The following is a 14,075-nucleotide window of genomic DNA, read 5'->3' as shown; positions in this document are numbered from 1 at the left end:
AAAGGAGGAGAAAACACTAGTTCTGGAGGTGTTTTTCTGACTGACAATCTGAATTATTTGAAATTCAGTTCTGAGAAATCATAACTATAGTACAAGTTCACAGTTTCTTAAGGAGAAGATAATGTTCTCATTCACAAAGGTTTTGTTACTAAAGTTGCAGCACGAGAACTTGAGCATGAAAATCTAGTCCGCAAAAATTATGTTAGGAAGAAGTGTCAAAATACCCATGAGCATCAGCCAAAGCCATCAGGGTTGTGAATCGGAGGTGTACTGAATTCAAAATGCGTCATCACTGAATTCATGAACACATAGCTACAGTGTCTGAATTCATCCAAAACTGACCCCAAAGTTCATCAGTTTAAAATATAGATTAAGTTTTTTAATGTTGTGTCTATAACCTGCCATTACACATAACAGAATCCCATGTTAACAGAATGGTTTAATTACTTTAATTATTAGCAGCAAAGGGTTCACTTCAGTAAGAGAGTGAGAGATATGGTGAATCTCTCACAGCAATATTTCAGCCAGGAGAGTTTTCTGTTGATCCATACTATAGAAGAGCTTCAACTGTCGGTCCCCCAACACTGTGGGAGAAAATGGATGGGACTTTGATTATTGGAATAAAGGGAACGCGGTCAGTGTGGTTCTTTGTGGGCATGACCAAAGGCGTAGCACTGCTCCTACACACATTTATTGTGTGGCGCAGTCAAGTACAACCATGATGTAGCTACAATGTACTATAGACAGCTGTAAACCTCAACACAAAACTACAGTCTGTGACAACTGCAGTAGCAGTACCAACACTTCCCTCTCAAAATCGCCAGAAGAAGTAAGCAAAGACAAAGAGGACGATTGAGAGATGCTGCCCCTCATGATGAATCAGACGTTCAAACATATACAAACAACAAGCTCTCTTGTCTGCAAAAAGCTACCTGTAAAGACAAATAACTGCCTAGAAAGGCAGGTGGACTCTAGCACAGCATCCAGCAAAATTACAGGCTGAAAGGGTGACATTCCCACTGGATAAGCAAGCTGGATGAGCTGCTGAGGATCAGGGAGCAGCAGCTCAAGGATAAATACAGAAAGTGCTGTAAGACCATTGCAATGAATGTGTTGGAAGTCTCCCACCTAAAGCAATGTCTCCGACTAAAAGCGGAGCAAGGTTACAGAGCACAAGAACCAGCGTAAGGTGAACAAGGTGAAAGAGCAGCTGAGCAACTCAAGAAGGAGAAAGTAAATCTCTCTCCGAGAGGCTCAAACAGATCACAAACCAACTGAGGAGAAAAGCAGCCAAACCCCCTCTCTGAACGAGGAAGTTTGACAGATAAAATACAACACAATACAAAAGCACTGAGAGACAAAGGTAAAACAGATGAAGGGTGAAAATAGAAGAAAAAACTGGAGGAGCTCTGTCTGAAAATGCTGAAGTTTCAGGTGAATAAGAAGGTTAGGACCATAGCTGGAAAAAAGAGGCAGGGACAGGGACATGAATTAAAGAATATGAGGATAAGGACACTGAATGAGCAGCAGGATATTAAAAATAAACAAAAAGTGAAAAGGGAAGAGGTGAAAGAGAAGGACAAGAAGGAGATAAAAAAGAAAAAAAGACGATAAGGCATAGAAGAAAGGCAAAGCAGAGGTGTGGAGATGAGGAGGAAGAAGGGTATGTGGAGTTGGTTTCACATGAAAAACAAGCATAATGGCTTCAGTGAGGCAGACAAGGCTGCTGGTTGTTTGGCTCATGCTGAACGACACTAGAGGGATGCACATGATCTTCAGCAATATACTAGGTGGGCTGTGGTAGTTAAACACTGCTCAATTAGGATTAAGGGGCCATATACAGTATGTGCCAATTAAAATGTCCCCACACAATATATACAGCCTCATTGCTTCACATTGTGTCAAATAACTAATAATCCTCAAGCAAGCCTTGATAACATATTGTGATTGGCAACAAGTAATACCAGTCCTGGCTGGCACACACACACATGCAGCATGTGCATCTCGAATGACACACAGAGAGGATCAGGGTACTCTGCTGATGCAGCCTACCCCACTTCAGCGTTTGAAATGATACACCTTCAGACATGCCCTTTTGAACAAGCTGAGTTATTTTCTCATCCCCGTCACCTCAACAAGACCAAATGTCAATTCTCCTCTGACCTCGCTCATTCAAAAGCATTGTCACACACAGAAATGCTCCTCGCTGAACTACCTAATCTGGTACAACTGTCACTTGTTTGGTCTGAACAACACCTGAAGCTCTTGACCATGTCTGCATGCTGTGATGCAGTTAGAGCAACATGATTGGCTGATTAGAGATCACAATCAAGAAGCTGAAGTACTGATGCAACGAGGTCATGGACTGTATAATCAAAGCAAAAAGTGGAGGGCGAACGATTTTTTCTTAATGTCAAACTTAGTGCTTATGTGGCTTTTATAAGAGTTAGTTATCGCTTAAAAGAGTCTTCACCCTGGTCACACACCGACAATCAGATGAAAGTGATAGGGAAAATGAGGCACAGCCATTACATTCAGTTTGTATGTGAGAGGTGAGAGCAAATGAGACATCTGGCAGAGAGCTGAGTACATTAGAGCAGAATTGTGCCACCTGTCATACTTATATTACCCCTAGTCAATCAGTCAGTCAGAAAAGCAGGCAGTCAGCCGGTCGGCCAGTCCACAGAGGTGGGATGGCAATCAGCCTCCTCAGCCTCACTGAGACGCCATTCTGGGCCTGAGCTGTGAAATGCAGCGCTGATGATGACCATTTAGACTGCTGGCTGAGAGCCAGTAAGCGGACCCGGCAATTATCCTGCTGGAGGCGCAGCCTGTCTGCCTTCACAAAGGTCTGTTTCACACTTTCATAGATCAGTAAAGCAGCGCAGGATTCATTTTTGTTTAGATACAGCTTGTTTTACATATCTCGAACAAACAAATGTACACTGGCTGCTTCACTTAAGAGGACAAGATGCAAATGCTTAGATTAGTTATTTATATGGTTCTAAGTCACTGAGCGACTGAAAATGACATGGTGGGCATTCATCTGAAATTGTGTTTATTTGGAAAGCAAGGCATGAAATTGCAAGTAATGTCTTACCATTATTTGTAAAGTACTTCATTCTCTTAGCCATTACAGCTGTCTTGTCTCTGCTGTCCAAGAATGAAAACATAGTTGTGTCCTCCCAGTCATCTACGACTGCAGAGAAAAGAAGAAAAAAAACTTTTAAAAATTGAGATAATGATGAAATACTGGATGGCAGAGGATGAGAGGCACACGGTACCTGGCTTGGCAGTGAAGTCAAGGTACTTTCGGTCAGTGCCTAGAATAAGAGGGTTCATCCTGGGAACCACATTGGCCTGCTCCATTAGATAGTCCACCACATCTGAACCCTCAGTTAACTGACCCTGGAACAGAGCAAATGAAAGTTACGTCACTGAGAACATTGAGCCACTGTGTATGCCCTACATCGGAAGTACTATATAGACTATAATAATGTTACAGTGTGTGGAGCTGGAGAGGGATATTCAACTGTAAACTGGGTGTCCTGCTATCTAGCAAATCCCTCAAGCAAATGCAAGTGTGATATTGATCAATTACTTAGTAGGCTTTTAATTATTTACCACATTACATTAAACACAAACAGTATCAGCACAGCCTATATTCTATACTGTAATAAACCAGTTCTCATACAGACATCATTAAATTTCATCTAAATGTAATACTTCACAGTAGAGAGCCATATATTACATCACAGATATCTTTCTTTACTTTACTCATTAAAGAGCATCACCTTTTACCACTGGCTGACATCCAAGCCCACGCACTTATCCAAGGCTAGAACATGACATATTTCTTTTATGCATACGGTATTATAAGTACGGACAAACTGCTGGTGGTGCAGTTATATAGGGTCTGTACTTTCACTCGCATATTTTTCTTAATCTAAATGCTCTATTTCATGGTAAAAAAAAAAAAAAGATTGGTGGGTTGAATATGTTAAGTGTGTCTCTTTCCATATACTTGTGTCGTACCATAAAAACAGCTCTCTGAAAGGCACTGGTGGTGTCCATTATGCGCTGCAGGATGATGGTTTCCAGCTCTTCTGGGTCCATCTCATCTGGGCTCAGAGGGACTCCATTAAACAAAGCCAGAGGTAGGGCACCCAGACCACTTGTTTTGTAGTAGAGGGCTGCATCCTGGAGCAAAGAAAACATGGGCTAAATCCTTGGCTGTTATTAGGTTATAATCCTCACTTAAAAAAACAAAACAAAACAAAACAAAAAAACACTAGGACGAAAGAGAAAATCGTTTAATTTCCTTACCTTTCTCATGTCATCATACTCAGATTCTGGACCTAGAATCCTTTCAGCACTGGCTTTAGGGAATTTTCTCTTCAGGTAAGCAGTGAGTGTATCAACAGACAGCGTCTCGCCCACGTCTACTTTGTTGTACAGCTGCAAGAGAGGAGCAAGTCAAATCAGATTTGACCATCACTGCCTTCAGATCCCTGCTATCGTCAATAATTTCCAACTCCGCTTGAAGGGCCGATACCAGAGGCAACATCTCACTGACTCATCCTGCCTGATAATGTCTCAAACCATGGGATAACTAGAAGTACAATAAAACAAAGTGACTTCCAGGGCACGGAGAATTATGAGCTGGCAAGAAGTCAGTTTTGTAAAGCTTTCACACATGGACTCCAAGCCTAAACTTATTTAGACATTACCCAGAGGAGCTGTATGTGAGAATGCAGGCATCCAAATCAATATGACCAGACATTTCAGATTTCACCCTGTCAGCTCCACAGTAAAAAGTCCACTAATGTCTGATGGAGTTAATATGCGTTAATAGAGCAGGTTATTATCAGAGAATTCACAATGAGTGGTTGGGTGTGTTGATGAAGTTTCTGTCATGTGACGGTGCGAACCCAAAAGAATACAGAGTTTTTCCAGTAGGAAAAGAAGACTGCATCTGACACAGACAATCTCATTTTGTGAGATACATGTGTGAAAGGACGATGTCTGGAAAATCAGATCTAGACATCTTCAGGAATTCATGAGTAAATTGCTTTTGCCAGTTTGCAATAAGCGCTTGGTAAAAAAAAAACAACTGAGATTTGTATGCATAATATACTTACTGAGACTATGGACATCAGAGCCTGGGATAAATCGTACTCATCTGCAATGTAATTCAGCAGTCGGTAAAATCCAACCCCTGCATCTGAGAAGCCATCAATCTCATCCTTGGTGTTGACAACAAACACAAATCCAATTCTATATAAAAAAGAAAAAAGAAAAAGAGAGAAATGGTGCAAAAACAAGTATTTAATTTGCTGGTGAAATGAGAATCACTACCTGGTAAAGATTGTAAATGCAAAGAGTGGACCGCATAAACGTCTGAAGGTGTGAGTATTAACAGCACCTACCTCAGAGGAATTTTATGCTTGTAAAAAAGCTCTGCCAGTTTCACCAGCTCAACACTTTCTTCTTGTACTGGATCAAGGAAAAGCACCTGCCAACAAAAGGTATGAATCAGATAGAACAACACACAAAGTCAGGGTTCAGTTGAGTCAGCGTGACAACTGTACAACACTAATGACTCCAGTCCTTTCTGCTATCAACTCACCAAGTTGAAGAAATTGCGCCGAATCTGACGGATGACCCCGGGAAAGGTGGCTCTGAGGAGCTCCTGTACCGCTGTTGGCCAGCTGCGGTACATTGGGTCATTCTCTATGTCATTTATCCACTGGAAAGTAAAGAACAAAAAGAAATAAGATTCATGAGTTAAGTATCAGTAATGGAACATCAACCGTAGAATGCGTGTAATTCTAGAGGTTCATTCATCAAATATTTTTTCCACAGACAAGCACAAATGATAGAACTTGCTACCATCAGTTACAATAATTGGCTAACTCAAATGGTTTAATAGATTAATTATCTATGAATCTGTTCTACTGTCTGTTTTTTTTTTTTTTTTTTCAATTCTGCCTCTGTAGCCTCCATCAGAGTAATCCTGTCGCTGTCAAAGCAGAATTTGATTATCAAGTGCTGAAATCTTTGAACTTATTTGTGTGACTGAAATATACACCCTGTGATTCACATTAATGAATCAAGTGTGGTGATAAGTATATCCTGTTCTTTGTCAAGAGCTCCGAGATACTGCACGATGTTACACTTGGTAACTTTTGAAAGAATATTTTCTTTGCTGTAAACTCCTGTTAATATTTAATCACAAGGCCGAAGGCTATGTATGGCTTCAACTAAAATGTACTTTGACAAGAGTAACCTGCCTGTTGGATAAACACGTCCTTTCATATGCAAATAGAGTCAGTGTTATATGATTTTACATGACATATCACTGTACAATTCATGTTGTAAGCCCATATGTATACATTTAACATATGCATTTGATATAAGCTCTTCTATTCACCATCAGACAGGGCCCCTAGGTATAAAACAGTGGTCTTTCTCTGACTCAGAAGTCTCTCTCTCTCTTCTCTCTCTCAGGCACTTAGGTATTAAACATAGTCTGTAGAAGGAAAGATGCCGGTTGAAATTATATTTTGGGTTTGAACGTGGACAGGCTTAATATCTTCATTTCTTTGGCATTTTTATAGCACCTAGAATATTAAAATGGCCAGAGGAGCCAGAATGAGAACTTGCAAGTTTTTAATTTGAAACCTTTTCTTGGCTAACTTCCATCTTCATAACTGAGGTTTCTGGCAGGCTCAAGACTGTTGCAATAGTCTGATGACTGAGCCTCTAATTCAAACCCTGCTGCAAGTACACAAAGAAGAAAAAACACCTGCAGTATTGATCTGGATCAGATGAATAATTCTCCTGGACAGGACTCACCATTATAGCTGGATGTCTGATATCTAAGGCGTAGCTGTCGTCCACTGCATTTACAGGTAGCTTCAACAGCTTGCCCTGATGTTCTCCTTTTATGCCTAAGTTGTGAAGCCCTTCCAAGACTTTGGCCTCTCTTCTGAGAATGTCCAAAATGCTGCAATGCAAAACCATAGGTTATTTTGTACACATATATTAACTGTGTGGCAGTGGCTTTGAAATGCAGCCACTCTGATCTTGTTGCAACAAGATTGCTGATCTGGTGCAGAGGTCTGAGGCTTTCTGAGGAGAGCACAGGCAGACCACCGGTCCCTCCTGCTGAGTTCCTACCTGAAAGGGTTGTGAGCGTCCAGATCAATGTGCAGCCCGTTAATGAAGAGCTCCCCGTCTCCTGGGTGAACACCAATGGTCTCACTGAGATGCTGAAACAACAAGCTCAAAATGTTAGTAGAATGCCTAAACCCCTAAATGAGTGACTTTACCTGTGATGTCTGATCTTTCAAAAAAAAGACAAAACAAAATGTGCACAGGGACTACAACTGCAAGCTGAAAAGATAAAGCTTTGCACCGAGAAAAAGAAAATAGCAAGAATAAAACGTTGCATTTGATGTTGTTATGGAATTTATTTCATATACAGATTGGGAATTCATTCTCTGAAATAAAACCTGTGCAACGGTTAAGGATGTTATCAAAGAAAAAACTCCTGCACTATCATGTGGGAAAGCAGCTTATGATATCGCACCTTTTGGTTCTCCTCAATTTCTTTTCTCATTTCCTGCTTTACAGCCACTCTTGTCAGTGATCTGTGGGAACAGTAAAACATGTACAGTCACCATCAGCTTTTACTATATCCCCAGCCGGCTGTAAAATGCCAGTTTTAATCTCCAAAAACCTGTGGGCCTCAAGATGGTACGTTTGCAGTCAATTCCCTGTAAACACTTGACTCTTACTCAGCACTTCTTGGTGTTATTACAAGCTGCCTGAGCCAAAATAAGCAAACATCCAAAACACTGATTAGATCTCCATACAACAGATGTATTTACTGTGGATGTAATAGATGTCACAGGGAAAAGTAATAAAGCTAAGGTTTTATAAAGAGAATATTTCCGGTGCAATTAAATAACAAGATTTGCTGTGGAATGGATTCACACATTATGAAACTGAACAGAGCTCCACAAAAAAAGCTGGACTTTGGAATGGTACCAAATGTGTTAGTCACTCAACCAGAGGGAGAAAATAAGATGAATGTTCTTACCTGGCTTTGCTTGGAAAGTTTTGACTGAGGTCTCGCATAAGCTTCAAAGCATCAAATTTTGGCACCGACACGATTCTGGCAGCAGCTTGGAAACTTAGATCTGTGAGTATCAAAAAATTAAACAATCAGAATTCCCATATTACATATCTATTATATAATTCCCATATAAAAGCACTGTGGAGATGCTTTTATTTTTTACTTTTAATGTACTACTTTAAATTCATGTCAAAGCTAGTGCAGCAAAATTCCAGTACATAAAGAACTATATTTTTCTTACAATCACAGACAAACCAAAAACAGATCATTGGTACCTTGCATTTCCCACACTTTAAGAGGAGCCATGTCGTTGGTGCTCTCCAGAAGATGTTTACGCAGCTCAACGAGCTGCTCTTTCAGGTCAGAATGAGATTTCCTTCAAAGACGTGAAAGAAGAAGAGGAGGATACAAATGTAAGGGAGGGATTTCTTTTTATCTCTGAACCAAGTCCCAAAAAAAAGATCTGGATGCGCATCAGCAGTAGCAGAAAATGTAAGAGGTATTAAAATAATCATGATATAGCTACTTACTTTAATGTTCCAAAAAGGAATCCATGGACCTCATCGTTATCCTCATCCTCTGTGTTTGAAGCTGTCTTTGAATCTATAAAGCAAAAGATTTCTGTTTAATTGCCTTGGACACGGTGAGGTACAGCAGCACATGTTTGATTAGTCACCAAACTGACCTTTCACTTTAGTGTCATCCACAGCTTTGTATTCTGTACTTTTGATAGCCAACTCAACACCGTAGCCAGATAAAAGCATCTTCTGAGGTTTTGGATTCTGTTTCAGTCAGAAGCAGAGAAATGGCTCAGATGTAAAAACAATATAGAGTTGCATTTACATGAACAAAAGTCAGCAGTTACTGTCTCTATCATCAACACTTGTGAACCATAAGGGATGCTTTCTGCCTTTACATTTAAAGTATTAAGCATATTGAAACCTAGAGTCCCTAATTAGTGAGTTCAGCTGCCTCAGCGATAGCCAGTGTTTAAACTCAAGCAAAGAGACATGCAGTTTTCATTGGCCAACATTTCAAGTAGAATAGGCTTCAGCTTGGTGCCTTTCAACATAGCACAAACATAGGATGCCATCTTTCAAAATAACCAATTAGTGAGTTTGTTGAGTAGGCCAAGTGCTGACACACAAAAATCATTTGTCTATAGTTGCAATCATCAACAACCAAGTTCCCAACTGCCTCTAGAATCAATGTCAGTACAAGAAATATTCCTGAGATAACTATGCACAATGCCAAGAGTTGGCTGGAATGGTGTTAATCAGACCACCATTGAACACTGGCAATCTGATAAACAAATCTGAGTGGGGCAGATGCCAGGAGAGCCCTACCTGCCTGCTGGAGTGCAACAGTAAAAGTTTGCCGATAGAGGGCTAGTCCTCTATAGCTGTTTTTCATTGTTTGTTAAACTGAAAGGACTGCTCAATACTATAATCACTGAAAGTTATAAGCTTTAAATCATTCTGTCAGTGGGAACAAAAAGCAGACAGATTCACTGACATTCAGCCTTGACACGAATGTCACCCACATTCAAAGCACTGCCTCAGTCTTTCACAGGCACAATCAAGACTGTAACACCTACACACTGCTACTTTCCCTAACATATCTTAAAGAAAAGCACCTTTTACTCCTTCAAAAGGCGCCTGTATCGTAGATAAATAGTTTTCTGTGTGGTTCTAAGGAATCTCTTGATGCTTCTCTTAAATATTGGTGAGTAAAGCAATCTGTTCAGTCCATTATTTAGATGATAACTCTAGTATCAAAGCAACAACAATAGACAAACAATAGACATTTGTGACAGAGATACAGGTTATAATGGGGTTTCTACACAGTTGCACACACAATACTTGTCTGTACTCTGTAGTATAAATGTGCTGTTTTTGAGTGATTTATTGACAATAAGAAAGACAGAGAATATCACAAGTGTCTTCCTTGAGCCTTCCTTTGTGTGCAAATCAAAAGATATGAGCACAAGTTAGATTACTTAACAACGTGGATAGAAGTCAACCAGTGCAATAAGTTGAAAACCACTTTAAAAAGGCTGTTAAAGCATTACTACTCACCGCTACAAAATGGCGCAGCACATACACAAGTGTGCCTTCTTGAGCTTTCTCAGACAGCACTTTGTGAAATGAGGTGAACTTCTTGGTTCCAATCTCGGCATAAAGGATCACCACTGGAACGTCTGTTTTGTTGACTCCTGGATACGTGTGATCATTCTTGTATAAAAATGGTTTCGGCCTGTAGACATTTGAAAATATTCAGGCATTTCAGAAATAACATCGAATGATACACACAGTGGTAGCATAAAAAAATAAAATTTTAATAGCAAACTCGCTATCTTAACTTTTTAACTTGTTGTGCTCTATGAGATCAGTTTATCCTTGAACAAGAAGACAGTGCCATTTCATGTTACCTGCCTGCAGCTGCCTTCAGGAGCTTCTTGACGTCCTTGGTGCTGCAGCTATGTTGACCATGGATGGAGACAAAGGCAGGGCAAGCCTCAGGCGGAGGCTCATCACCAGCTATCTGTTAAGAGCAGGAGGGAAAGAACATTCTGCAACACACTGGCTACAACATGATACTAATACTTCCAGAAATTGGTGTTTTGTTCCCATAAGAGTTGCAATGCACACATTAAAATGCATGTGATCTCAGTGATGTGATGTGGCATGTATAAAAGAAAAATACAACATGGCAATTACAGAGTCCAGCACCACCAGCGCCTCACTCTTTAACATGGGGCAGAGTTAATTAGTTAATTCTGAAACCAGATTGATTTATTCTCAGTACACTCCGGCAATCATTCCACCGATTTGCACCGTGCAGCGCAGTACTTCATTTCACCCGCAAATGGCCATTCCTCACTCAAATATTTAACACATTTTTAAATGAGAGAAATTCATCATCACAGTGCATCACTATCATCACAATGAACTTTCTGCTAATCACTGCCAAGACCACAACAATCAAAAGGTTAAGAAATTGTGGACATAGAATGAACTGAAATTAACTAACTAAGCCACTCAGTACTAAAGTTAAATTCAATCCACAGATAAGTATCCATTTAAAACTCAAATCATATGGTACTTTTGTGTATTCCCCATACAAACAGTATGCCCTTGACAATAATATAAAATGCACAGTAGGACAGATGACTCAACACAATAAATTGATATACCTACACAGCCACACTTTCCATTACAACACTTCCTTTCTGACTACAGCTTTTAACCTCTCATATTTACTCACTGGGAAAAATATTTTGACCTCTGATGTTGTAGATATGGAGCATCTATCCTATCCCTCTCCCTGCTTCCCCCCTCTTTGAAACCATAATGCATTTTTATACTCAGTAGCTTGAGCAACACATCCTCCCTCTCTAATGTCAGCTGGTCCCATATTCGTGATTTGTGATGCCTAATACTCGCACGTGTTATAGAGGGGTAAGCTAAATATGATAATGTGGGATGGATGGATGGATGGATGGATGGATGGATGGATGGATGGATTCAAGAGGGATCAGTTCTTTCAACACTATATGACAAGGCCAGAATTTTTATAGCAAGTAATACAAGGATGCATAATGTTCACATTGATTAATGTATCTGAGAAGATTCCAAAAGAGACAACATTAACATTGTTTGTCACTGAAACAGTTAGAGATAAACAATAATTACACATTCTAATTATGTGAGAAACCACAGAGATACACCAATAGTGTGGTCAAAAACAAGTGGAGTTAATCAATGTGGACTATTTAACAAGGTGCTTTGGGAATAATTAGTACCTCCAATTAAAGTGCTGTGCTGACGTGACTGATAGGAACTTGAAGCCAGCAGAGCACCTGGGTTATGATTACACTAACTATCTAACTACCACCCCCTAACAAGAAATGCACTTTGTGCCCCTTATGTTCCAAAGCTTATTTTGACAGCTGAATTCACACTATTTAGATTCACTACATACCTGTTGGGAGGCATGAACAGCTGGTGAGTAGGTCCGCAGGGCCAGAGCAAATTTGAGAAGATTAACTTGCAGATCAGTGAGGAACTGGCCAGCCTTCTTAATAACCAAGTTATAGTATGAGCGCACAGACTCTGAAAGACACGACAACATTTGTTATAGTGAGTCAGTTATAGAGGACAGGCAGACCTGCCATGGTGAAACATCATTAATAACAATCTGTTACTATAGCTACTCCTCCATAATTGAAGTAAGAATGTGGTTTCAAACATCATACCTCCTTGCTTGTACACGGTGAGCTCTTTGACAGTGTCAACAAACTGCCAGAATTTCTCGTTCCCATCTTCTCCGATAAACTCACTGCATAGGAGAAAATGAAAGCATCAGTCAGCATTAGAAAGAAAACACTCTGAGTACCTAAGGAGCCATTCCCTTACAGTCCTACTACAATATTTACATTTAAGCAAAAGTCCAAATATTGTAAGTCTTTTATGTGGAATTAAATTAAAAACATTTGCAAACAGTGCCCTTGTTAATCTGGACTATCCACATCTCCACACAAGGTCTACACAGTTTTCAGTGGAGGTACTTTCCCCAGAAGAAATTGCCCCCTTTGATGACCTCGGTTCGCAACCCCCAACAGGTGGGGTTAAAAACTGCCCCTGCTGACAAATCCCGATTTAACCCCTGGTCCAGATTGTTTGTGCGTGCGTGTGCGTGCGTGCTTGTGGGTGGGGAGGTGGGGAGGTGGGGAGGTGGGGAGGTGGGGGGTGGTCACTGCCTATCTGTTTGAATGCATGTCCAGGGATGATGAGTACTAACGTTACCTTGTCTCCAGGAGGAAAGGCGTCATGCTCCACTTGGCTTTCAGACCGGCAGTAACTCCTTTGGGTGCTGATGTGACATGATGTATGTGCAGCAGCAGCAGCAGCAGCAGCAGTGACGACACAATAACAGCCCTCATTATATCCGGCACGACGTCTCATGAACCTACAGAGAGAGAGAGAGAGGAAATCAGCGGGGGTCAACGCTGCCCTCCCTGTGTGTGTGAGGTGCCACTCAGTGCCACGTAGTTACTGTAAGTTAAACTCAAACACAACACGAACACACAGATATATACAAAAAACAAACCCGCAAATGTAACGTTAAGCAAGGAGCTCCGTGAGAAAGTCACACTGAGCTGTTAGCTACACCAGACGTTACTTAGCGTACTGTAAAATAACGGTTGAGGGTGAAGTTAACTTGGCTGTAGCATAAAGGTAAACAGACTAGCATAGCGCTACACTAGCGTGATTTAACGCATAATTATCGTAAAAAGCGTAATTAGTACTACTTAGGAATTGGTTAATAAGTTTCCAATAATTCACCTCTCACCGCTTCCTGATGCTGACCGCTTCCATACAAAGCAAGACGCTTCAGCTCGGTATTTTGGGCAGCTAACTGTCTGTGCTGTCAACCCGTACAGTTAGCACGCGAACCCGGCGGCGGTGCAACGGGGTGGCTCGCGCTGACCGTCACACGGGACCGAAACAACCTCGTTATGAAAAATTACGCAACGCGTGTAAATGTTTTAAGGTAAAATTAACGACGTCATTTTTATGGACACAGTGAGTCGTGGTGGCTGTGAAGTTAGATAAAAGCTGGTGTAGAGGTGGGGATTTACTCCGGCGCGGTGATAGACAGCTATGAAGTCGGACGCCGAAGCTCAAACGCTGTTTCCCACCAAACACTCAAGCGTGTTGTTGGCCAGCTTCCACCGGGAGCCTGACTGTGTCACTCTGGACCTGGGAAGAAATAGCTACATAAACATGCATTTTGTTTTCTTTAGTATTTTTGGGTCATCTGTTATGGCTGTTCAGTGGGAAAAGGTGCTCACTGTAGGCTACTTTGTATTTGTCTTCAATTACATTTGTTTTGGAATTATATGTAGAGTTCAATCAGTTAAATCTTG

General features: G+C 40.8%; 1 protein-coding gene across 7 annotated transcripts in view; it reads right to left on the bottom strand.

The window, feature by feature from the left end:
* The window catches only part of uggt2 (UDP-glucose glycoprotein glucosyltransferase 2), a 40,039-nt gene extending 26,184 nt beyond the window's left edge, over positions 1 to 13,855 (bottom strand). For 5 of the 7 annotated variants that reach the window (XM_085765368.1, XM_085765370.1, XM_085765371.1 and 2 more), the window contains exons 1-20: positions 13,499 to 13,594; positions 12,952 to 13,114; positions 12,402 to 12,484; positions 12,128 to 12,258; positions 10,575 to 10,687; positions 10,222 to 10,399; positions 8,829 to 8,925; positions 8,674 to 8,746; positions 8,419 to 8,519; positions 8,108 to 8,207; positions 7,595 to 7,655; positions 7,183 to 7,274; positions 6,859 to 7,009; positions 5,630 to 5,749; positions 5,430 to 5,515; positions 5,142 to 5,277; positions 4,327 to 4,458; positions 4,036 to 4,200; positions 3,285 to 3,408; positions 3,101 to 3,199 (exon numbers count right to left, since the gene is read on the bottom strand). In XM_085765368.1, coding sequence (XP_085621494.1) covers positions 3,101 to 3,199; positions 3,285 to 3,408; positions 4,036 to 4,200; positions 4,327 to 4,458; positions 5,142 to 5,277; positions 5,430 to 5,515; positions 5,630 to 5,749; positions 6,859 to 7,009; positions 7,183 to 7,274; positions 7,595 to 7,655; positions 8,108 to 8,207; positions 8,419 to 8,519; positions 8,674 to 8,746; positions 8,829 to 8,925; positions 10,222 to 10,399; positions 10,575 to 10,687; positions 12,128 to 12,258; positions 12,402 to 12,484; positions 12,952 to 13,088 — 2,179 coding nt within the window. In that variant the 5' untranslated portion in view covers positions 13,089 to 13,114; positions 13,499 to 13,594. Of the gene's footprint in view, positions 1 to 3,100; positions 3,200 to 3,284; positions 3,409 to 4,035; positions 4,201 to 4,326; positions 4,459 to 5,141; positions 5,278 to 5,429; positions 5,516 to 5,629; positions 5,750 to 6,858; positions 7,010 to 7,182; positions 7,275 to 7,594; positions 7,656 to 8,107; positions 8,208 to 8,418; positions 8,520 to 8,673; positions 8,747 to 8,828; positions 8,926 to 10,221; positions 10,400 to 10,574; positions 10,688 to 12,127; positions 12,259 to 12,401; positions 12,485 to 12,951; positions 13,115 to 13,491 lie in introns of all 7 variants that reach the window. The other 2 variants (XM_085765374.1, XM_085765369.1) reach the window with 2 other exon arrangements.
* Between the last annotated feature and the right edge of the window lie 220 nt (positions 13,856 to 14,075).

Source organism: Trachurus japonicus, chromosome 21, assembly GCF_045865225.1.
Source record: "Trachurus japonicus isolate A0001 chromosome 21, Traja_1.0".
In the NCBI taxonomy this organism is placed as follows: Eukaryota; Metazoa; Chordata; class Actinopteri; order Carangiformes; family Carangidae; genus Trachurus; species Trachurus japonicus.
This window is presented reverse-complemented; position numbering and strand designations above follow the sequence as displayed.